Source organism: Takifugu flavidus, chromosome 5, assembly GCF_003711565.1.
Source record: "Takifugu flavidus isolate HTHZ2018 chromosome 5, ASM371156v2, whole genome shotgun sequence".
NCBI classification, from domain to species: Eukaryota; Metazoa; Chordata; class Actinopteri; order Tetraodontiformes; family Tetraodontidae; genus Takifugu; species Takifugu flavidus.
This window is the reverse complement of record NC_079524.1, coordinates 15,496,622-15,522,419: the sequence shown is the minus strand read 5'-3', so window position 1 is coordinate 15,522,419 and position 25,798 is coordinate 15,496,622. Positions and strand designations below refer to the sequence as shown.

At 41.0% G+C, this 25,798-nt stretch overlaps 1 protein-coding gene across 2 annotated transcripts; it reads left to right on the top strand.

The window, feature by feature from the left end:
* Nucleotides 1–223: 223 nt before the first annotated feature.
* On the top strand, nt 224–25,455 carry adgrd1 (adhesion G protein-coupled receptor D1). Of its 2 annotated transcripts, XM_057033497.1 has the most exons (26): nt 224–627; nt 719–755; nt 1,175–1,288; nt 1,671–1,769; nt 2,542–2,664; nt 2,738–2,914; nt 3,912–4,172; nt 5,156–5,223; nt 5,969–6,112; nt 6,196–6,246; nt 7,204–7,327; nt 7,575–7,682; nt 8,941–9,016; nt 10,076–10,217; nt 18,515–18,588; nt 18,710–18,833; nt 20,574–20,677; nt 20,752–20,863; nt 20,942–21,095; nt 22,596–22,662; nt 22,840–22,906; nt 22,993–23,084; nt 23,165–23,291; nt 23,369–23,410; nt 23,526–23,618; nt 23,692–25,455. In XM_057033497.1, the coding sequence occupies exons 1-26, from the start codon at nt 574–576 to the stop codon at nt 23,785–23,787; spliced, it is 2,730 nt and encodes a 909-aa protein (XP_056889477.1). In that variant the 5' UTR covers nt 224–573; the 3' UTR covers nt 23,788–25,455. The 2 variants fall into 2 exon arrangements, with proteins under 2 accessions (XP_056889477.1, XP_056889478.1); XM_057033498.1 differs by lacking the exon at nt 1,671–1,769 and having other exon boundaries at nt 226–627.
* The last annotated feature ends 343 nt before the right edge of the window (nt 25,456–25,798 follow it).

Genomic DNA, 25,798 nt, shown 5'->3' with positions numbered 1-25,798 from the left:
ATGCGAGAACATGAATTGTCTTTATGGAATAAAATGTAACCCAATGTAACATTAGAACACTTTCCTATGGTGCTTTTACCCAAATAAGCAAATAGCCTCAACTACAGCGAGCTCTGACTGCGCAAAGGTTCGCGCAATTACCAAATTGCGCCCGCGTATTAGCAGTTACGCACAGCTCCACAAACACCTCTCCTCTGAACATCCAAAACATGACATCACACGTCCAGCCCAGCAGACCAGTCCTCCCCTACCCGGCTGCCCTCGTCCTCACAGTTTGTAGATGCTGGCGCAGGAACTCGAGGAACGATCAGTGCTGGAACTGAGATCACCGAACTGTGCGTGGAATCATAAGTCATTTATCATGAGAAAACCAGCTGTGAAGCTTGTCTGTCCCGTGCCAGGACATTAACGCCTCGCTTCAGTGTTTATCTACATGTTTTGGACACATGGACTAAGATTCAAAAGTTTCCACGTTGTACAAGAGAACCATGATCGTCTCCTTCTGGATTTGTTTGAGAACCTAAGAGCCTTTAAAAGAAAAAAAAAAATCAGAGGGTAGATCTTCCAAAAGTTATGGAATTTTCACTGCAGATTTACATTTTCACAGTTTTTGTCTCGTGTATTAAGGTAAGATTATTGGAACATATTTGACCCAAGAGCATGTGACATTATCATTCCACAGCCTTTATGTGCATATTCGATTTTTTTCCCCATACAGGTTTATTCAGAAGTGGTGCAATCTGCAAAGCATCCAGGTAGTCCTGACTGTGAATGTTTTTTTCCCCATACTGGTTTAGGTTTGACACGTTTGGATTAAAGCTATCAAAAACGTTTGTTGGCAGACATTTTACCACTAAGTGGACACTGAATCTTTCACTACCTGGTGGTTCCAAGTTTTGAAATATCAGAATTAGTTTATATTCCAGGATCTTTTTTGCGTTTCGTGACATGAAGAACTCTAAGTTCCTTCAGGCTGGAAAATAGGCAAGACAATGAGCAAAGATTAAGAAATCAGGTTACTATTTATTGAGTGTTCAGTGATGTCATTAATGTTTGATAATATTCATTACCATTAAAGTGGATCTCCTTCAAATAAGAAAACTTGCTAATTTTGAGAAGCTTTGGGGGGAAATCCCCTTCTGGATGCGTGCTTATCTGTAAACTCTCCATCCAGGTCTGCAGGTCTTGGGCACGGCCTCACATTATTGGCCTCTGGATGTGGTGGATGGAATCCACGAACTGTGGGACCAGATTGGAAACAGACCAGGTTATGTTAACGGCACCATAAGTATGTGCACACACAGGCAGCCCGCGTACTCTTGGGCATGCATCACTTACATGTCTGCCTGCCTGCTGCATGATCTATGATCGCTATTTATGCGTTTTGAGCATTAATGCTGTTTTATATGCAAAAGATCTACACTGTGAAGCATTTTGAAAGATGAGAACGACACTGTAAATGTTTTTTTATGAGTTGAAGGGGGATCAGGTATAGACGTGACTTGATGTGCGGAGTCACTCGGGCATGAAGCGTGCGCTCAGCTCAGCATCATTCTGTCTCATACCTGCAGACCACGTCCCTCTTGTTGTCTTCCTTTCACCGTGTCCTCTGTTATGTGTCCACATAGGTGTGAATCACTCTTGTTTTTTCTCCACTGTCTGTTGTCCAGCTGTCAGAATCCACAACCACACTGTGCTCCCTTCCTCCCATAACTCTTCCTATGTGTATACCAATGACTCTGCCTACACTAACATTTCTGCGACAGTAGGTGAGCATTCAGTCTCTGCCCGGCTTCTGCTCTCGCTGTTGTACAAACAGTTTGAGTCGAGTGGGTCGCAGCTGAAGGCGTCTTATCAATACACTCGACTACTCACTGTGTTTGTGTTGATGCTGTATTCATTACTATGACTGTGATAAAAGCATAAAGAACTCATATTTGAGAGTGATGTCACTTTAAAATCCATGAATTGCTGAAATGAGACAAAGACCATATAATTTATACTTTTTAAGTAATTGCCATGCTGTTAGAACAAATAGAATGTCAATGTTGCTAAGAGTTGGCTTTTTCTGGGACATCACAAACATGCATTGAATCAAATGTACACGTCTGACACGTAGGGGAGTGAATTTTAAGTAACAGCTAGAGTAAAAGGACAGACCAAGAACTGCGAGCATGTCGTTAAGTTGTGAATTTACATAATTACATTCATCATTTAAGGGACAAAGTCAAAGAAATGTTTTCCCTTAAATATATAAATCCAGCATTACTTAATCTGGCTCTGCTGCAAGGGAAGACTTTTAGCCCACCAAACACTTAAAATTAAAATTCCTGGAGCTTTCTGCCAAACAACTGCACGGTTGTACTGTAGCCGAGCTCAGAAAGGCTCCAAGTCTCTGTGAAGATGGTGTTTCTCAGCTTGGCGTCATGAGAAATCATGAATAACCTTTTTTGTTTACGCCTTTATACACTCTGACTTCCACACCACTGGTTTTCTCATGTAAATTAAAGCTTGTGTGTGTGTGTGTGTGTGTGTGTGTAGATATTGTTGAAGGAATGGTTAACAAGGGTATATATCTTGATGGAGATAACGGTGGAACCTTTCTTCACTTTGGAAACTACCAGAACTCCTGCATCAGCGACCCGACCTTGTGTGGTCCTGAGGGTGAGAGAGCTGTTGTTATGCAGATGATAATGATTTTCCATCTCTTTGTGAGTGACAGTCCCTTCCTCCTCAGGAATTACCTTCTCCTTCTTTTGGAAAAACCACGAGACGGAGTCTCGTTTTGCCGTAGCTTCTGGGGGGAAGGTCATCTCCAACGGCTTCTCTGTCTACACCAATCCCTACAGAGGATACGTGGAGTTTTATACTCGAGGCAACAACCACAGATGGAAGGCCAACATCAAAGTTCCAGGTTTCATCATTTCATCCACATCAAATGGGAATAGTTCTACAGCAGTCTTTTCTTCTTAAACTGCTTTCATACCTTTTTCCCCCCATCAATTTTTGACACGTACATGAGGAAATGCCATTTGAATCGAGCACAATGTTACACACTCCAAGCCATTAATATCCCATGTGTGACCTGAAGGTGACATGTCTCCATGATCACAACATCCTCTCTGGTGTGTGAGCAAAATCTTCAGGGGAGGGAGCACATTGAGTAACAAATGAGTCCATATCCAATAACACATATGGTTTAGATTCTATGTGATATGCATGTTTTTGCTCTTCTGGCAGTTGTGCGTTCACAGTTACAGTGTTGTCTTCTGGGATTGAAGTCACACCTTTTAGATTGAAATGTATGCATTATGACTTGTTTTTTCCCCCACCACTTAAAATGTTTTTGTTTTAGTCATTTTAAACATGATTAGATCAAAAAGAATGCCTTCTTGTTTCTGTCCAACTTACACAATCAGCTTTAATTAGTGATTTAGCCAGCCAGTTTTTGGTTGTTATCATGTATTTCATTATGCGCTGAAGTGTGACAGTGAACACATCACACCTACTAAATTCGACAGTATTACTACTGAACTAGTTTGTTTCCATTGTACAAAGTTTGTTTGCGGATTGATGGAATTACTGCAAACATGCAGAAAAGGTCCCTTCTATTAATCCCACACAAAGATGAAAAATCAAAACTGTTCCTAGTCCTGCAGCTGGATTTGTTCACGTTGGTGTGGGGCTAATACTCTCCCGAATCAAATGCAACTGAGAAGCCCTTGTGCATGACTCAAGGGTCCAAGATCCGAGCAGAGTTCTTACCTGTCAAGACAGACGCTCATTTCATTTGTGTGGGGTACAAGGTCATCAGAAAGTTTACTGTCTTGGGAAACATGTTGGGATGGCTCTCAGGGGTTATAATGTAATATGTTATATAGTGGCTGACCAGTGTATCTCCCCTCATTCAGGGCCCTACTGGACTCATATTCTCTTCACATGGACTAAAGCTGATGGTCTGAAGGTCTATATCAATGGAACCTTCACCGCTGGTGACGCCACCGGCAGCAACGTCTCTGAGATTTACGGTGACCCTTACCCCGACCTTCTCATTGGGACGGGCAACAACAAGGCGTACGGTCATTATGTGACGGGGGCCTTTGATGAGTTCGTCATTTGGGAACGGGCTCTTTCTCCCAACGAGATCTCCCTGTACTACAGTGCAGCCACAGGTACAAGAACAACACCCCCCCATAATTCTTGCTGTGAGGAAAAACTTCTAAAAACAACTTTCCACAGCATCTTCAACCTGTGTAGAGCAGCCGCGAGTAACAGCAGGATCTTAAAACTGCAAATTCTTTCATGAAACGTTTTGGTGATGTAAGTGCGATGTCCACATAGTTCTGCCTTATAAGCGTAGATGCATGCGGGGGTCACAGGGGCCAGATCACTTTGATTTAATGTGACATGTTGCAACAGGCAGACTCTTGACTGTTTCGGTTCTCACTGTTTACTCCATTCGGACAGTAAAAAGCCATAGATGGACGGGAGCAGGTCAAATTCTGGAGGACAATACTTTGTATGAAAAACTGAAAGCTCAAATTAGTAGTCTGAGAGGTCTGGTTCAATTTATGTATTATTAGATCTTTGCGAGACACATTAGTTTCCTCCACCGTGTCTATGACATAGATAATAATGTATAGATCATCAGCTGGTGCTCTCTGCCTTGATTTCTTCTCTTAAGTCATTACCTAAAAGCAACATATTCCACAGACTGTCACCAGATGCAAGGGGGCCTTACTGTTATGGTTACGCAAGATGAGGGATGCTTCAGACTGATACCTCTGATGTCTGTCCATTTATGGACATTTTCTGGTAGCTAGTTAGTGCTGTTTTTATGAAATGACAACAAAGGCATAAAATGAATCTTAGCATTGCACAGAAGACAGTGGCAGACTGGTATGTGGCTTATTGTCCCAGTTCCTGTGCAGCTTATAATCCGTCTGCCTCCATGACTTGGCATGGACCAACCTCGTAAACTCCAGACTGCGTGTTGATAAAATCCAGTGACATTACAACCGCGTCACGACTTCTATGGGGGACCCAAAAAAGTGACAGGGATGCTTCTCGAATTCCAAACAAAAGATTAAAACCTCTATAAACTATTTTATATATGCCGCCTCTAATTTATAATCTTTTATTGTACTTTCTCTAGGCCAGACGGTGTATTCCACCACGACGGCTGCAGTCTCAAATGAAGTCACGTCAACGACTCCGACATTTGTAAGTCACCAAAAAGGTCACCATAAATCCACTTTTTTGTCACCACATATGATTTCTAAAAGTCCATGAACCTTCCTTATAGGATATAGGATCTTTACTTGGATATTCCATCTTAATTTGAGCTTTATTTCACCAAAACTAAAATTCTTGAAGACCTTTTGTATAGAGAGCAGAAACTATTGTTCAATTATTGATGTCAGGTTATCTGGACAATCAGAGTGAGAACTAGATTTATGTCTTCCAAATATTCTACTTTTGACTCATCAATCTAAAACAAAGCCTAGTAATATATTTATGTCTGGTAATACTTTGCCATTGAGGCACTTTTGCCTTTTTAAAAATGATATAATTAGTAAGATTTAGCCTGATTATTAATGGTATTTATTCAACTACTTTGTCATATAGAGTCAATAAGTGTTGAACTCCTTTATTCCTATTATATTCCATATTTAAATCATTTAAAGCTTTATTTAGTCTTTGTGTGGATTATCTCTGTCCGAGTATAAACTTTATTGACCTGAAAACCTCAGGGGCGATGATTTATAAGAATCCAATTAAATTTAAGTTTGATATGAGGTCATAGCAGATAGTGATATAATGTTTGTTTTACCACTTTTTGGGAGTTTTGGGGTAGTAAATGAAGTAGGCGTGATCGAGCGTGTTTGACTAAACTCCCTGTTTATTCTGGAGCTCGTAGCCATCTGACACGCAGCACCATCTGCTATATGATGTGATGTTTGTGCAGAGGTCCACAGAGATGAGTCCTCCTGGTGTCCACAGTCAGCCCGAGGAGGGCCTGAGCTTCCAGAACCCCCGATCGGTGTTTGGCTTCTTGACGGAGCTGCCCAACAAGACCATTTCTTACAACAATGCCGACAATCTCACACAGGTCTTGGAGCAGAGTTTAAAACACACACAGGAAGGAAAGTAGGCGAAACAACAGACTCACGTTGCCCGTTTCCTTGTACCCAGGTTTTTCTCAGAAGTGTGGAAGAAGCACTGTCCTCTCCAGTCTTGCCGGAGGTAAATGACTTCCTGCTGCTCTTGAGCAACCCCAAATATGACACAATGCAAAATATGCAATTGGCCTGACGCTTAAGAGATCCATGAGATTTTGACACAGCTCCAAGTTGTGTACAACAAGTACAAGCAGTTCCAGGGAGACAGTGTGCCCACACAGGACTGATGTGCTCCGTCAGACGCAGTCGAAATGACCGTTTCTTTCTGCATTGAACGTAAAAGTACAGTCTGATCCCACTACCGTAATCTCTTTGATACAAATACAATGTTACCAGAAGAAAGACGTTCTGACCGGGTGTGCAATTGCAGAACAAACATGTGTTTTTGAAAGCACGAGCTGAAACAGATGTTCAAGTATCAGGATGCAGAATGTGAACAGTAGATAAACGCAACCCTCTTTAACTCCCACAGTGGAGAAGCTAACCGAGCCGTTAATCATGGTAAACGTTCAGCTCAAATTCACTGTCCGTCGTGACAAATTACTCTTAATTTATGGACTGTTAATCAAGTTGTATCATTTTATTGATATCAATTTTATTATCTTGATAGTACTGGGATACAAATATGATGCATTTGGGGAAGATGAATTAGAAAAATATAAAAGGAAGATAAATGAAACATTCCTGAACTTACAAATACAAAGTTGATTTAATGTGTAACAAACATCCAGTTTAGGAAGCGTCCAGGTTTAGTTCAAAGCTAACGCTGTCTTGTTGCATTTCCGCTATAATTGTTTCATTAACTTGACATCTATATTATTTTCAAATATTCAAAAGGTTAATTTGCCATCGTGATATTCGACAAATAACTGGACATTTGATAACTGGAATGTTCGGGTTTGATGTAATCAGTTGCTCTTGCACAGTGCTGTTGCACGTCAACACACAATGCAATGCCACCCCAATTGCTGGTTCTAAACTGAGACACAGCCTGAAGCTTGATTGCGTTTGTGTTGAGCAGAAGTCCACAGTGGTGGCCAGTGGTCTGATTGCGACTGTGGACATAGTGATGGAACACATGGTGAGGAACCTGGAGCCCAGCCCCGACTCGCTCATCTCCTTGGGCGGAACATCTTTCGTTGCAGGTCAGCTTTCCATGAGGTGACTCACTCAGTGTTGGTCGTTTGTGTGTAGAATAGAAAAACACGCCGAGGTCCATCTTTTTCTCATTCAGAGGACAAAGGTAGGTCAGATGATCCAACGTCCCTCCTTATGCATTGTTTTGTTTCTCCGCCTGTGTCTTTCTATCTATCTGCAGGTCTCTGGCCTTGTTTCTCTTGCTTGTTCATTTCATGGTTAGCTCTTATTCGTGACCTTTGACCTCCTCCACAGATTACTCTCTGATGAAATTCCCACAGAAATACAACCTGCCGCATTACCGCTTCCCCACAGAGGGCAAGAACTACATCTCTGTGCCTGGAGAGGCCCTCGCCATGAAGTGTAAGTGACGCTCCTTGAATTATTACTTAGAGGACTCTTTGAATTAAAAGCAGTAGCTTCTTGAGGTCGATTGTCTGAGTGCACATAAGTTGTGCTCTGAGTCTGCCAAGGCAAAATTGTCTGGCTGGGCGGCTCTTGTTATTGGAAGAAAATTTATTATGCTCAAGCATGAGGGCACTAACACAGCGTAGGAGAGGAGCGCCGTGAACACCTTTGCTTGACTGTGTGTGTGCCATAGAAATCCAGCTATGACTTTACTGTTGGCAGCTACCTTGTTATTTAAGAAGAACACATGCCTGTGAAAGACAGCACTCTGTTTTACTCAATCTCTGAAAAAAAATGGAGTCGTATATTCGGTGACATTGACCAGGAGATGTTTATCGTTCCAGCATGGAACTTGTTCATGTTCAGCTAAATCAGTCAAAGTGATGTCCATCCGATCACTACTGCTGCCAGTGCCTGCAGAGCGAGAACACCTTGAAGTCTTCACCTACAGCAAATACTTCTAAGAATTCTGGAGTCGTTAGTCTGATGTGAAAGGTCCTAATATGGAAGGAAATCTGTGAGGAATGTTTCAGCACCTTGTTGAACTGATTATGAGGAATAAAGGCAGCTCTAAAAACAAAACCCAGGCTAACCCAATAAAGGAGGTCGGTCGGGGAATACGTTACCAGCGAGGACCAAGTTATCTGAGATTCTGTCTGTACTAAACTCCCCCAAAAGAGAAGTTGCACTTCCACCTGCACCAGTTTTTCATTAATCTCTTGTAATTCTCTTGGGACACCCCGTGGAGCCATTTGGTTCAAAGTACTTTGTGGAAAGTTCAAACTTCCCCAGCATACACTGCGGAGTTGACATTCACAAGCTTTTGTAGACAAAATCAGCAGTGACAGGGCGGAGGGGGTCTTTGATCGGAGGAACAAGTCCATTAAGGATTTCCTCCAATTTCATTGTTTATCTTGCCGTGCTGAGGTGGGACCAGGCTGGATGATATGTCAGATTAAGGGGAAGGAGGGGAGGGGAGTCTACTTGACCTCCTGTTGTCCCAGGACTTCTTGGCATCTACCTGACCCTTTCTCTCCCTCTCACCTTTTTGTGACTTTGTGGCTGATCCATTAGCTTACTGCTGCCAGTGTATGGCTGCGAGAGAGTGCTAATTAGATTTCAGTCATTTTGAGGATTTTAACAGCCATGTATTACATTCCCAAGCCTCCACCCATGCTGTTCATGTTCAAATACGGTGTCTATTTCCCCACAGCTCAAACCACCATCGTTGGCCTGTTCTACCATAACATGCACAGCTACTACAAACAGATAAGCCCAGTCAAGACGAGGTAAGAGAACAAAATAAAGCATTGCTCTGCACGCTGTTCCTATCCAGACAAACTCAAGTCCTTTCTTTCCTAGTATCATCCAGGCATTTGATCTCATGAGCAATCTAGTAGATCTAACGTATCTGATTAAAAGAGTGACCTGGAAGTCAAGTGGCTATTTCCTTTAAGCTGCTAGTCTTCATCTAGCATGCAAATATTGGACACAGAACAGTGCAACCAATTCAACAAACAAGCTCCCCGTAAAATACAACCAGGATTCAAAAACATTATTTCTTAAACTACATTATGACATCTAATCATATGTAGTTATTTATTCTTTTAATCATGAATTATGACAATGCTGATCATGGATAGATATTCATTCACGTCTTAGCCCAGTTAGAAAAAAGAACCCACAGTAGCTTGGGACAGAAATGCTTCTGACAGCTATTTAACATTCATACAGAGATGTTTATTACAGACTCAGCTTTCTTCATGTGTATTTGGCTTTGGAAGAGGGCCTGAAACGTTGTTGCTTTTTCTTTTCTAGTAATCAAAGATAATTTCAAAATAGAAAAAAAAAATCAGGGTAATCTTGTGCCTGTTTGTACTTCCTGTGCGGTGACACATCCATTTGAGACACTTCCTGAAGCTGGGAACAGCCAGGGGCTGGAGCCTTGAGCCTGAAGCCAGAGTCTTATCTGTCTTGGGGCTTATCGCTTGTCTCACAGCTCAGCCTCCACTGACTAAAACCCCCTGCTATAAGTGCTACATCTTGTTACATGTCTGATCACTGGAACCAAATGTATCCTGTGGTGTAGGTCAGCAAACCCTGATGACAACTTATTTTATTTGAGCAGAAAATGGGAAATATGCATTTGATGATTGTTTTTGCCAGCTTTCCCCGCACAATGACGGAGATGCGATGCTTTCATCCCAGTTGCGTATCAGAGCCTTGAAACTATGTTAATGTGATCCTGTCAGTTAGTGCGATGATTTGCATTGAAGGACAATTTAGATAATGACTGAAATGTACAGTTGGAGAGGGTTTCCCTCATATTTCTGTCTCTTTTCTGTCAGAATTAATGAAGCTGCAGACTTCAAGGACCATAAGATCCAGGTAGCAAGTTGTCTTATCTCTCTGAAGGTGGAGCCCTCACCAGCCTTGTCAAGCAACCTCCTCGGAGGACCGCTAATCAAAATTGTCCTCACCCACATGCTGGTAAGACTTACCCACGAAATGTCCCACTTTCCTTTCCTTTGACTCATGCTTTTTTGAGGTTATTTGCTTTTTGTGAGTGAGGCATTCCGGGAAATGTAAGCGCTCTTCCTGCTCCCAGTTGTGATTGTTGGGTGTGGGACACCTACCTTATCAGAAGACAGAGGTCCACAGTTTGAGTGCCACCATGGTAACACAACCCCATTATTGAACTCCATTAGCTCTATTTTTGGCACCATCTTATGTAAGATGAGCCTCTGTCTTGCACAGAGCCTCATGCAGCAGCTTGCTTTGGTTAGCCTTATGGCACATGTGGCCACCAGAAACAAAACCAACTGTCGGCTCAGTAACTTTCTTGTAAGCCAGTTTTCCACTCGAAGTGCAGATGAAACTCATTATGGAAATTAAGTGAAAAATGTGCCCGGCTTTACCTTGTTCCCCTGTGAGGTCATAGAAGTGCCCCATCACATTCGTGTGAAAGATGTTGACATCAAGTTTATTTTGGATCCTACCAAATACATTGTACATTTGGGAAATGATTGGCATAATGTTTTACGTGTTTTTTATAATAATTCAGAGATCCCATTTAGCTTTATCTGGGCACTAAATTGAGATTCACTCAGAAAGGTCTATTCGTATTTTTTCCAATTTATTTATTGATTATGTATGGCTGCTTTTTTAAAAACTGCCAATAGTAATAATAATATCAAGAAACAGAGTGTTTAAAAGGGCAAGAAATCTGAGTCTATTTGGTCGATCCTGAAACAGGAAAAGGCACTTTTATTGCACGTTCACTGGATTTCGTCACATGTGTCCTCACAGTAAACACTCACAAGTGTTGATGCAGCCATCCCCTGACTTGGGGCCTGTTGTTTGTTTAAACACGCACCACATGAGAGATGCTCACCAGCGTTCTTGTCTATTCAGCTAAGAGTTTCTATTTTATTCTGATTGACTTCACCTCTGATGTAAGAATAAATCATCTTTCTGTAAATTCTTTCACCTCTGCCATTGTAAATAAGCTCTTATTCAAACATGCACATCCTGCTTGGAGCACAGTGGAACAGCACTTTTCAACTTCACTTTGGCCACATGTGTCAGATGATGATTTAGATTTAAGAGCTGCTTTTGGCTCTGCGGCCGCGCCGAGAGAAATGGTTTTCTAAATGTTTTTCTAAAGCCGTAACTGGATCAAGTCATAAAGTGCCTATTTTTGGAGTTTATAATGTGTTTGGCAGCTGCTGCATACTTATCACCTTCTTTGCTGTAAGGCTGAACACGCACCTCCCCCATGACGATGTGGAAGACCTTTCCCATTACTGTTTATGTTGCTCTGTACTGTCCGCTCAAGTTAAATTTCAAAGATGTCCTGGAATGGCACTGGTTCATTGTAGGTGATTTGTGACTTTCCTCAGAGAGCAGACAAGCCGGCTGTGACTTCATTTAAATGTTGGAGGTGGGGGGGGGGGGGTTCTGTCTTTTTCCTGCTGTCATGGTTACAGCAGGGTCTGTGTGCCATCCCATGCACTGTCCAAACAGTCACACTCAGTCACAGTCACACCTCCATCCCATGTGTCATCCATTTTCACTATCGGACACCTACTGTGATTGAATGCTTTGTATGATGGACTGATGGAACGTTGTGTGGCGCAGCGAAGAGTCCGTGGAGGTCATGTGATTGTGTGAGTGACCTTACCGCCTTGATTGATGCTGACTGAAACCGCTTGTTGAGGTCATTCCCAACAAACTCAATCAGAGTAGAGAGCCACCAAAGCATGTTGCACTACCAGGGGAAAGAACAGCACAAAGAGGCCCCGCTGCAGCACCTGAGGCTTCAAAATAACCTTTCCGTTGAGGAATGTCAAATAAATGTCTCTCCGGTACAACAAGTACGGCATTTATTAGTTATTTTCTGGATGCAAGTTCTTTCTTCCACTTTTTTTAGTTTAATTCCTTTTTATTATTAATTCTTTTTTTAAAAACAGCCTTTTTGAAGCCGCAAGACAAAAAAACGGCCATAGCTGACATCAGAAAGGTTTATTTCAAGGGTCTCTGCTGTTCCTGCAGGTCCATGACCACAAAGGTTGTTATCATGCTTCTGCTGCATGCTTCTCACACCGCTCGCATCAGGTGTTGATCGGATGCTGGCTGTGATTATTTAGCTCGGATTTAGAGTTGTGAATGGAGAATAGAAGAACAGAACAGTAGGAGGTCCGTAGAGTCTTGAGTTAAACAATAGAAAAAGGAAATATGAGACTCCTCACCTCAGTTCCTAGACAGAGCTATTCCATCAGCATCATCATTTCTTAAGTTCAGTGCTGCTAAATACAGTTTTTAGAGGATTTGAGTCTATTAAAAGTGTTGTATAAAGACTGAAAGCTGGATAAAGCAAGAGCTGTAGGTTCACTAAAATGTGAACTTTCTGACAAAATGCTGCTGGAAAGTTTGAAGCTTTTGCGTCACCTTTAATGTGTGAAAGTTGTGTGCACCAATGGTAAAAACTTGTAAAATGATTTGTGAAGCCAGCATAATCTGTGCAGGGCTGATTCACTCTTATTATTTAGTTCGCATCAAATTAACATGGAAGTTCTGCGGTCATACATGGCTTCAATTAAATCAAGTTTTAAAAAAAATGGATGTAGGACTTCCCTGAATTGATGAAAAGCATCTTTGTAAATGCTAAATTCGGATTGATTCAGACAGACAGATGCCACATTCTGGATGGAATAGAAAAACAAAAATGTGACAAAAATACACATTACTATGGCAACACTGTGCTTACATAAATAGAAAGAAATAATATAATTATTCTCATTATTTGATGTTGTTATAGCAATTCATTGTTGAAATTAGCCAGAGTTTTTCCTCATGTTATGGAATTGCGTCATATCTGGGTGGACACTGCAGTGAAAATAGGAGTTGATGAAAGTCCTCAAGTTGTTTGTGTTTCAAGTCTAAAGGCTTTGGCCAATAATTTCAAGTTTTTAAGGTTTTTAGCTTAAACCAACAGACTTAATGAATGAATCAATCACAATCACCCTTAGGAAAGAGGCTTGTTGTGTCTGCTAATCTCAGAAGAGCATGGGAAAGAGCTGCATGGGTGGGAAACGAGGAGGGCACTGGTGATACAAAGGACGGGTGGCTTTTTTTTTCCACATGAATTCTCAACTGTTGTTTGGGTCCCACTTCCTAAATGACTGTAAAAGCTTGAGCGAATTGTTCAGCAGGGCTAACAATAAACAAAGGTTGTGTAACACTTTCTGATTCGCTCTTTGAGACCCTAATCTCTGTGCTGTATCAGTCCTTTCTGCCACAATAGTAATCAGTCTTTATGAGCAGTCTTTTTATAACTCACAGCACACACCCAGTGTTGCTGCTGAGGGCAACAGCTCTCCTGTGTTTTCCTTGCTTAGAGTCCCACACCCACTCATATGCCAACAGGCGGACACACACAGGCGGTGTTGGCCAGAACGATGATCAATCACAGATGGAGGTCTGGCTATTGTTATTCCGTTCGTGCAAAAATAGTTAGCGTCTCTCTTTTCAGCTCCTCCCATCGAGCTCCCCTCCAAGCTCGCGACCACCACAGCTGACCACATTCTCAACACAACAGCGCTTAAAGCAACAGATCGCACAATCTTTTCAAATTGCGCCGGGAGCTGCTCAGCCCTGTAAGATCTGTGGGGATCCAGCGTTGCAGAAAAAAGCCAATGAGAAATATCACCCCTTTTTTATTTATCAAAATGTATGTTGGTTACATTTCAGTTTGAGGACCACACTGATACTGGCCAAAAACTGGCATTAAAGCAGCTTGATGATCTTTTCGGAGGCTGCGGTGCAGAACAGAAGCTCATTAGGTATGACAGGACAGTCTTAAAATTCAGTTTTCAACTATAGTGATTTTTTAGGAAGACCTGGTTCCTGAACTTGGACGCTGTGGAAACAAGACAGCTGTGAAGATACTATATCAGTATAATATAGTCAGATGGTTATGCATCATGTAGCTCCGTTGGTTTAGAGATACTAACAAGTTGTAAGGTGATAAATTGCATTATTCAGATAGATTTTCCTTCAGCTGTGGTTGTTTTGCAGAATGTCAACTTATTGAATTTGTTCATTCGGGAAAATTCAAGAAAACTCTCCAGAAACGCCTTCTTCCCTCGTGCCAGGTCCAGTCACACTGCTGGACTGGACTTTTCTTTGCTGAAAAGCAAAAGGCATCGTTAATCGTTAAAATAGGACTTTCTATCATCTTTGCTCAAAATGTTTTAAACTTTAATAACATTTTGGCCAACCACCAGCTTTGGGGTCAACTTTCTGGATTGTTTTAAGGAACTTCAGCAGTAATAACTCCCAGTGTTGTTTAGAGATTTGGATGACATGTTTGATGCAAGGATAAACCAGGGTGGGGGTATGCAGGATGCTGCCGAGGACATCTTATTTTCTTTGAAAATGGAACAAAAGGGCGGCTGAGCCGTACCCTGCCAGGCATGCTGCTACCATAAACACTGAGGTTGTTCCATAGATTTATGCTGGGTACTGTAGCATTACAAGTTTAAGTAGTTTACTTCAGATGGCTTTCCTAATTCAGTCCACATATGCCCCCATCAGAACTCTGTTGCAGTTTATGAATTCATTTATGTTTCCACAAAATGAAGCCAAATACAAGGGAAAGCTTACAGTGTCCAGCGGGATTTGAACACATATAAAGTATTTATGAACAACATCTCCTGGAGTCATTTGAGTTTTGTTCTAAAATGGAAAGAATTGTGCTTTTGTAGTCCCCCACTACAGTAATGTCTGCAAATGACATTTTGTCAATTGTGGGGACTTAATTGTCCCCAGGTTTCTTCACGCCTCGCCTGTCAACGCATCTGTCTGTTTTCTGTGTCCGCCTCAGAGCTTGAGCGGACACCACAGCTGCACATCTTATTCCATTCCCCTGGTGCCATGATCTCATCCACGGCCAGTGTGTTTTGCTGCATGGCCTCATATTGTTACTACACACACTGAATGCGGATCAACTTAGCATTGACCTCTTCAGTGAAAAGCGCTGTAAGAACATCTGCACTCCATCAGAGACCCAGCGTGATACTTTAATGTATCGACTTGAAGGAGGCTCCACGGGCAGCTTTTCCTCATGCTGTGCTTGGTCTCTGTCAGCCGGTGCAGTAAAGCTGCAACCTGCCCTGAATTGTCTTTCCCAGACATGCTGCAGCAAAGCATTTCCTTCCCTGCCTAAATTTAACTGCAGTTAGTTTACCTTCGAAGAAATGCGGGCCTGGCCTCTTCGCTGCAATGTGTATGCTACCAGGCTGCACCTCAGAAAGCCTTTTTTTACTCTCAGGGTGAAGACGTCCCACTCCACTGAAACAGCAGATGATGGTGAAAGTTCCAGTGATGTGGGCTGCTGGCAGACGAATATTCATCTGAAGCGAATGCTGGCAGCGGTGTACGAGTTACGCTCTGGCTCTCTCGGCTCTCAACTATTTGGGAAATTTGAATAGAAAAGTGGAAGATTGCTCAGTCACTCGCTCATGCCGCCGTTTCACTTTCACTGCTTTTTAAATTTAGCCCAGCCGGAGCCCCTTTTTCAAGCTCTCCGCTCCATTGCGCCCGTGGCTGCACGCTAATGGCGATCTGCCAGTGTTTGGTGCGACGTGGAGGAGTGTGTCCCTCGCTCACTCAGCTTTTCTGGAGCATTAATCTTGCTCACACAGTCAAAGTGGAACTCAAACAACTGATCAAACTTTAAGAATGTAGGATATAAAATGAGATTAAATGACCAGTAAATAGCTAATAATAATGCTTGTACATCTATGCAAATGTAGAATATTCTCCTGAGAGAGTAATTAAATATCATACTTTAGGTACTACTGTAATCCATTCCTTTATCTTCTAGATATCGCTGTGGACAAAGCGTCTCCACTCGTGGAGACTCCATGTGGACTGCAAATGTCCCAGTTTTAGCTGTCTTTCTTTAGTTGTTGTGTTATTGTTGATGTATATATATATATATAAAGGCTGTAAAGGAGGATTTGTGCTGCTTTTTATCTGCCAAGTAATCCTCCGCAACTCTCCTTCAGGCTGCTGCTGTAATAACTGGCTGTCAGGAGTTAATATTTAAATTGGCATGGAGTTTCCTGATGTGTGTGGATTTCTCTGTCAGCATCTGCTGAAGATCGCGCGACCACAGCTTGTCTCAGGCTTCCAGCTCTGCCATTCAAGGGAGGCCTGAAGTCACCAGAGAGGAAAGAGAGGCTTGCAGTTTTAAAAAATTACTGGGTACTGTGTGTCATCTAAGACTGCTGTGAATTGCAGATGAGTATTTATTCTTATCCTCCATCATTTTAGGCAGCAGTCTGAAAGCAGTTATTAAAGTGCAACAGGAGGATCTTGAGAGGGATGCACGCAACAGATGGCAAACCTTTTATTAATAATGACTGATTGTGGCTTTCTTGGGTGTGTTGTCATCAGAATACACCATAGGTGACTACAGATGCTTCCTGATTAAAACCTAAATTGTTTTCACTCCCATAAAACGATGGATCAAGTGTCGCTTCTTTCTTACTGGACTGAATTGAGACTAGAATGTGTCCAGAACATCAGCGCTGCCATCTTGTGTTGGTGATGTCATTTGCCATCAGAGTGTTTTGCGCAATCAGCCAACGTGCACAGTAATCAACAAGTCGCGGAAGCACATCCTTAATCTGCTGTCCAGAGACCCATCTTCCAGTCCTGAGCACAGTTAGTTGTCAATTACAACAATATTTCAGAAGAATTTTGATTTTATTCATTATCTTACCAAAGATAATGATATGTATACAACTATAGAAGTAACCAGTAATAGGGAGCATTGACTGTAAACATCTTTCCCGCTCTCTCTAGGCGCTATTGTTATAAGTTTGAACATAAAATAGTAGCATAAAATGAAAATCACAAAAAAATGGCTGATGCATCAGTTGATATTAAAGTCAAGGCTTACTCCACACTGTAGAAATCTGTAAAAGAGCAGAAATAAAAAAGTGAGCAGCTTTAAAACTGTTCTTTCCTGAGTGGTTTACATCTCACTGCTGGCATTAGTATAATAATGCGTATTTCTGAGCAAGTCTGGTGCAAATAAGGCCTCTCTCCTCTGGGGCTGGTGTTTGCATTTTATGTTTAATGTGGATAATTAGGCTTCCTTCATTCGTGGTTCAGTCATTGCAGAGAACAAAGTGAACATGTGAAGGACAACCTTGTAGTGTGCAAATTACAGCTTGGCTCTCATCCATCTGCTTCCATTTAGACCCAATTTGAAATGTGAGTGAGGAGCCCACTGAGGAGCACTAAAATGCCACAGTGTTGCCCATCAAAGAGGGCGTATGGCAACATGGCAACACACTCTTGGAACTTGGATCCAACCTGCATTAATGAACTCTATGTATATCTATTATCTCCTAGGCCCTAATAATGATGAATAAGCTGCGTGTGTGTGTGTGTGGGAGACAGAATGAGAGCAGTGATTTAGTCTCAAAGAGACACAAATGTGCAAGATTGTGCCATGCTCTGTAATATGAATCACTGCACCTCTGGGCCAGGAAACAGAGAGCCTGACTGTCAGCTTCACTCGCTCTCACATTTTCCTGAAGGAAAAAGGCTGCAGATCATCTAATCATATCCTCCTTCAGTCCGCGAGGCTGTAAGAAACGTGGAGAGGTGTGCAGCCGTGCGCTGCACGCCCAAGCAGGCAGAGCACTTTGGCTGGAGTGGTTAGCTCACCATCTCCGGAGACTCCAAAGCACATGCTGAAGAAAGACATGGAAAAAGTGAGTTCTAATTCAATCAGATTCCGGAGGACAGAAGGGTTTCTCACTTTGTGTAATGATCACCGTTAGTGAGTGTCCGGTCTGACCTTCAGTGTGGACTCACTTGTCTGGAGCTCAAGTTTTCCTTCACGGTCATTTATTCACCTGTGCTGCATCTGTATGTTGCATCAAATCAAAGAAAAAACCCTTGTCAAGGTCACAGAACTCCTAGAAGAATTTCCTGTGAGGGTTTTTGTTGATTACGGAATCCAGTGTAATAAAAACTGATGGAAATTCCAACTCCAAATGTAACAAGGCTTTATTTATTTATTTTTTATCTAATTATTATTTTGAGATTGGCAAAATCGAATGTGTTTCTGAATTGTAACAAATGATATGAGGAAAATGGGACCTTTTATAAAGTTTAACCATATAGAAACGAAATTCAAATGTTTTGCAGTATCACACTGGTGATTCAGGGTTCCTCCCTTTTTTCCATATTTCATATTTCAGAATAAAGAACAACAAGATCAATTACTTAATCAGAGCAATAAGGTCTTCCTCTACTGTGGCTTCCTGGACTACAGGTAAGCTCCCATTTCAAATACTCACTCACTCCATTGCACGTTTGATCATTTCACATTTCTTTTCAATTGATTGCCCCCCCTCTCGTTTATACGTATATAATAATCGAATGTGTCTTTTCAGCTCAAATGACGGCATCTGGTCTAATGAAGGTTGCGTACGCTCTGAAGGAAACATGACGTATTCTGTGTGCTTGTGCAATCATCTTACCAATTTCGCCATTCTCATGCAAGTGGTGCCTTTAAAGGTACGAGTTTTGGCTGCACTTTTGTTACTTGCTGTCCCAAATGTTCATGTTTAAATGGATCCCGGCAGCCAGTTGTTTTCAGCTCTGCACCAGTAAACCTTCAGGGAAGTGCAAAACAGTGTTGATATTGTTTTGTGCTAGCCTGTAAAAAAAACGGTGTTAACTACCAGCTGGTGAACACGGTGATTACATATTCCTTCAAAAACAAACACCTTCGAAAATGTGCTTATTTTGTTCCAGCTGCTGCAAATTATTGTCCAATTTTAAAACCCTGCACGACTGTGGTAGCTTTTCTGTGTCGAGAGTTGCACAACAGCAGTGGCTTCGCTGCACTATGGACTGTAATACTGGCTGAGGACAGAATATTTAAGCACATGTGGCTCCAAAACATCTAATGCACCTCACAATTTCAGCATAAGATTAGAAAGTAGGTTCTTTCAAAGATGTTTGTTGCGTGCTGTAGATGCGTGTCTGTGTGTGTGTGTGACTTGTGTTAAAAACAGGCTGCAACATCACAATTGACAGCAGGCCAGTGAGTTCTTTCTTCTATATACACCAAAGGCTGATATGAAATAAGTATATTTGCAGAAATATAACTGAACCGGAAGCAACGGTGTACCGCACAGAAACTCTCCAACTGGAAACCATAGTGTGACCGCTGGACACTCAGTTGTGAACAGACCCATACGGTCTTGTGGTTTTGTACAACAGATTTTGGGAAGACCGAGACTGAGCTGAGTTCCTCTGGGTCAGTGGTCCAGTTCCAGTGGACCACAGATAAAACTGGAGATGAACGACACCGTTCCCGTTTCTCTACATATACTACATATTCTCTATTTTTAACATGAAGAAATGATTGCAACTTGGTCTGTGTTGTAGCCAAAGAATTCAAACAATACGTGTCTCTGCTCTGCAGGATAGAAAGCTTGGGTAGAAAACAGGAGCTGCTGTATTTAAGGTGTACCAGTGTATTTGATGCTATACTTTGCAGTACCCAGTCTTTAATTAGTGGGCAGGGGAAAACCCACGTATCCTTTTTCTGGTAGGCTGAGACTCCTTCGCCTTGGTAATGACAAGGTGGATGTAAAGACCGTTAATGGTGCCCAGACCCTCAAAATAGCCTGAACTCCAAGAAAACAGGCTTTATCCCACTAACATGCACATATGAAGAGACATAAACATCTCTGTCATCGTTTAGTTTATAGGACAAAGTACAAATTTGCTGACAGTGGTGGGAAGCGTGTTCAGTGTAGGAATTTTAGAGCTTTCATGGAGGTTTTAGGACAATCAGATACATATGTTGCCTTTCAGAATACATCAATGAAAATATTTCGGGTAAAGAATTCATGCTGTTTACAGACAGTTGCAACCAACAGAAAGCCAGTGAACTATAAAACCCAGTGGTGAATTATTCTATATATGGGCATGTGGACATAAAATTCACAGCCAGCCATTATTTTTGAAAAATCACACTAATAAACTGTATGTGAGGTGTATGAGCCGCTTTAGTAAATTAAAGTGACGATAAGCCAGTGAATGTGGGAATTATGATAAAAAAAAATCAATATTTACATGTTCTTTTATAATAATGACAGCACCCCCCTGTAATTTTCTGAAGAGTAAAAACAAGTTCACACTGTACTAATATCGCTGCGGTCTTCGTTATGAATCAATGTGGGACTTTTGAGTCGAATGAAACAGGCTGAACAAACGTTGCTGTGCATGTGTCCGTCTGCATAGCTCACTACCGGCCACCAGGTGGCACTGACAGCCATCGGTTATGTTGGCTGCTCCATCTCCATCTTCTGCCTCGCCATCACTCTGGTCACCTTCGCTGTCTTGTCGTGAGTATCCTCACCTCATCCTCATTTCATTGCACAGTGTTGATGGTACATGCTGCTTTCCTGCCACTCTTCAGCTCCGTGAGCACCATCCGTAACCAGAGATACCATATCCATGCCAACCTCTCCTTCGCCATCCTGGTGGCAGAGATCTTGCTGCTCATCAGTGCGCGCTTTGACCCCGGAACGGTGGGCACAGTTGACACAGGCAGATCTGGCCGATGCTGTTGTTGTTGTAATGTTTACTGATTAATGTTGTCCCATCAGCTTCCCTGTAAGATCATGGCCATCCTGCTTCATTTCTTCTTCCTGAGCGCCTTCGCCTGGATGTTGGTGGAGGGTCTCCACCTCTACAGTATGGTGGTGAAGGTGTTTGGCTCTGAAGGAAGCAAGCACTTCTATTACTACGGTATTGGCTGGGGTAAGTCTGCGCGGAGGTCTTTGGTCCCAAATCATTCTTTTTTGTTTGTTTTAATCAGAAATGACTACTACTAGCAATAATCATCATCATTATTACCATCATCATCATCATCTGGCTGGCCTGCTTTCTGAAAGTCAGAATTTATCGTTCAAACTTATCTCTGTCTATAGATGTAACCCCTATTCCTTCTGTTATCTTTTGTCATGACAAAAAGGTCAACAAGAACACCCAAAAAGCAGAACACTAAGAACTTTGGCCAAGACTGCAGAACAGTCAGAATTAGGTCAAACTGTTTGAAATTCATGTGGTGGTTTTTACATCTAGCAGCAGAGCTGGGTCCTCACAAATATAGTAATAAAAAATCTCGGTTGAAAGGCAGAATCATTACTTTTTTTACTACTAGCAATAAAAATAAGAATACGAATTTGTGGTTTTGTCTTTGTCTCAGAGGTTAAAAATGTGCAAATGTGCCCATAATCAATCAAATAAGCCTAATTTATGTCACATTCATTTATGCAATTATTTTTCTTTTAACGAGCTGCCTTTCAGCCTTTAAGCATGCCTGTCAACCCCACACCTGCTAACCTATGAAACTGCTTAAACGACTGATCCAGTTCAGTAAAGCAGTTGTGAGTTACAGTCCGGTGCAGTAATGACTGATCCTCTCTTGATCCTCTGCTGATCCTCTCCTGATCTCCATGGTTGATGACAGATAAGAACAATTTGGAACATCAGTGTGTTGGGATTGGCTGCAGAGGAATGCAGCATCTGCTTCACACGCTGAAGCCATTACTGGAGAAAAAAATCCTTTTTTTTATTACTTCCTCTCTTCTGGACAGAGTATTTTTACTGGCAATTTTCCAGTTATATGTTGGAGATTTTGACAGGTTCAAGTACAGCTGTTAATAATCTTATTTTATTAAAAATGCCACAAAAAAATCTCTCGTTGTAATTAGAAGTGCTGAAAACTTTAAGATATTAAAAAGGGTAATTATTCCTGTGACATTAAACCACTTATTTTTAATATGTGTTTTACACATATTAAAAAACCTGAGGTTTTGCAATATTTGTAGGGACCCAGATCTGCTGCAGGATGTTAAAATACCATATGAATTTGAACCAGTTTGACCTAATTCTGTCTGTTCTGCAGTCTTAGACAAAGTTCTTAGTGTTTTGCTTCATCTTTAAAAAGATGATAGCATGATGGAGGTACATTTGTAGGAGAGACTGAAAGATAAATTCTGACTTTCAGCTTGAAAATTTACACTTGAATGTCACATTTTGGAGTTAGACTTATTTTTATTCTAATTATAATGCTAATTATTACTTTTTTAAATTACTATCTTAAACAAAAGTAAAAGAAGAAGTACCAAAACAGGAAAAGCTGTGTAAACATCAACATCACATCACAGCCAACATTTCCAACAAGCTACACTCTACAAGCTGCAACAATAAACTCTGGTTTTAACCAATCAGCTCATGTGCTGTGTTCATGTGCAGGCTCTCCGTTGCTGATTTGTGTGGTCTCTATGACATCAGCGCTGCACAGCTATGGCGAAGTGGACAAGTAAGTTTGACCTGGGCTGCACCGAAGCTCAGAGGTATTACATAAGAATGACATCAGCTGTGGATGAAATGCTAACTGCCTGCGTTCAGGCTATGTTGAAAAACTCTGTTAGATGTGTCCTTTTACATTTACAACAAACTTGTTCTCTCTCTCTCTCTCTCTCTCTGTCTGTCTCAGTTGCTGGCTGTCACTGAAGAATGGAGCCATCTGGGCCTTTGTGGCACCGGCCATGTTTGTCATTGTGGTGAGGATCTTGCAGGAATTTGGCATCTCAGATTGTTTCCCACAGTCTCTGTCATGAGTCTTTCTAACCCTCTCACTGATTTACAGGTGAACATTGGCATCCTCATATCGGTCACCAGGATTATATCACGGATCGGCGGAGAGAGCTACAAGGTTCACGGAGACACCAACACAGTCAAGTGAGTTTGTTACCGAACGGCACCAAGTTTTTTTTAAAAGTGAAAAGTGTAAATGTGCTTTTGTCTTGATTTGTGTCAAGGTTGACGGCAAAGGCGGTGGCGGTCCTCCTGCCCATACTTGGCATTTCCTGGATCTTTGGCATCCTTGCAGTCAACACACACTCTTTGGTGTTCCTGTATATTTTTGCTATATTCAACTCATTACAAGTAGGTCTTCATGTGCAGGAAAAGTTGCGTGCAAAATTAAAAGAGCTTAAAACCAAACCTTCTGTTTTCCTTTTCAGGGATTCTTTGTCTTCTTGTTTCACTGCCTCCTAAACTCTGAGGTATTCCTCTAAAATCTGCTTTTATATTTGGGTTGTAGAGTGTTTATTCTAGCAGACAAAGGTTTCCTTCTATTGTTTGCCTGTTTAACAGTTGCTGTTTCACCTTTTTTTTAAGGTTAGAGCTGCTTTCAAACACAAAACCAAAGTGTGGACTCTTACCAGCAGCTCCATCCGGAACATCAATGTGAAACCGTTTAACTCTGACATTGTAAGAGCTGATTAGCTAAAGGTTACCTAAGTAGAAATAAACTGTCCCTCACAGTTTCCTTCCTGACTTCCAGATGAACGGCAACAAGGAGGGCGGGACCCCCACTAAAATGAACACGTGGGACAAAAGCACCAACTCAGCTAATCGCATCGACCTCTCCGCCGTGTAGAGCTGAAGAACACCTCTTCTGCTGTGGCTGAAAGGTGAACTATGGTTCCTGTCATCGTGGAATTCCAAACACTGGCCAGAAACTCTTCCTCTATATCTGATGCATTCAAGTGAAAATGATACCAAAGGAAGTATTACAGAGCCACACCTTTAAAGGGACAATTTACCTCACAACTGAATCATTTTTATTTCTGGATTTTTATTTTTTTTTAACTTTTGATGTAAGTTGCTGCATTTGGAGATGCATCTCGCTAAGGGAACAGATAGGATAGGAGGAACATGCTCGGAATAACCAGGCAGATTACGGTTAGAGTCGATCAGCTAACTCGTACATTTTCTATTTTAAAGAAGGTTGTGATGTTTCATATCCCCACAACTCAATAACTTAGCCAAAAAGATTAATTAGATAGATATAATGTCAGTACAGCTTACAGGAAAATAAACTTTGATTTGGGGCGGTTTTCTCTAAAGACAAAGACAACCTGATGCGTTAGTGGGTTCCTAAAAACAAAAGGGGGTCTTCTGAGGAATGATCCACAAGTGTAACATTGCAGAATCCCCCTGGATGTTATGGTCAATTTTCTAATCCTCAATAGTTTATTTATCAGAAAAATGCAATTTTTTTTCTTTTTTTTCTTTTCTTGTCTTTTGTGTTGAGTATTTTTGAAGCTATTTTTTTTTATTTTTGAAGCAGTGTGGCTTAGAAAATGAAAAAGTTAGTGTCAAATATCAAACCACCAGAACATTTATCATTAATTTATTCAAAAACGAAACGGTATGTATGACATGTTGTTTTAATTCTCACCAGAATCTCTTGAGCTAAAGAGATCATTCTGTTATAAAGACAACAAGCTTATCTTCCCGTGATAACACAGCTTAATACTTATGATTTGACCTTACTAGTTAACTTAAATGTCAGTGGCTTATTGATTTAATCACTACAATATATTTTGTAATAATTTCTGGAGAGTATTTTCCTCAAACACAGAGGTTTGTTTATGTCATCATCCCATTGTCATAAATATTTTATCAGCTGTTATGTGCCTACTAAGTGACCTACATCAAAATATATTTTTCTTGTTAATCTGTATGAAATTCATGAAGATTTTAATTGGTTAAAACAGCTTCAATCATAGGGACAGATCACAGCAAATTCCAACCCATGTAGTTCACAGGAAATTTAGGTATTTATTTATTTTGTGACTGACTCAGGTCAGCTGCAAAATGTTATCATTTATCACCTATTCTTATGTCAAATTCTGTTTGTCGTTTCTCTGTTTTTAAAAGCTTAAGCTGCATTTTGATGAACTTTCAACGACAAACGAGAGCTGAGCTGTCTCACTTTTGTCTCACTCAATTTTTTCATACATTGTTTGTACAGTACAGTACAGTATGGTATAGTTTATACAATAACAGGCCTTGAGTTATTGCTTTTTTAACATACTGTGAGAATGGAAAGATATAAACGGTTTTAAAATGCCATTGATTTTACACTGTATCTATATTAAGTCTTTTAAAGCAGGACTTACTGTAATTCACTTCATTGTTTATGTCCAACTAATGGTTAATTTGATCAATACTTATTTGCCTGTAAAGATAATTGATAGCTGTTTTTTCAAGGTACTATGTTTGTGTTGATCTATATCATAAAATATTTCTGACAAGAAAACAGATTGCTTTTTGTTATTCAATTTTTGGCATGATTAGGACCTCTATAATGATTATTGTTTATTTGATTTCATTATCATTCCTTTATATGAATGGAAACAAACATTGCAGCCTGATAAAGTGTATATAAATATGTTACAGTCTAATAGGGGTCTAAAATACATGCTTTCTCTCACAAAAACCCTAAAAAATATTGCACTATTTCTTCAACTACCGTAAATCAATTTTACTAACTGGTTCCAAAACTACACGTATGTACTGATAGATAGATAGATGTATAGTGCAAAATAATTTAAAAGCAATTCTAAATACATTGAGGAAACTCTTCATAGCAACTAAATAAA

Excerpts from the sequence above, each read along its gene's own strand:
- adgrd1 (XM_057033497.1), top strand. The coding sequence starts at position 574 with ATGGAATTTTCACTGCAGATTTACATTTTCACAGTTTTTGTCTCGTGT. Across the intron at positions 6,247-7,203 it reads CCTCTCCAGTCTTGCCGGAG|AAGTCCACAGTGGTGGCCAG; the intron begins GTAAATGACTTC and ends TGTGTTGAGCAG. Across the intron at positions 21,096-22,595 it reads TTACTACGGTATTGGCTGGG|GCTCTCCGTTGCTGATTTGT; the intron begins GTAAGTCTGCGC and ends GTTCATGTGCAG.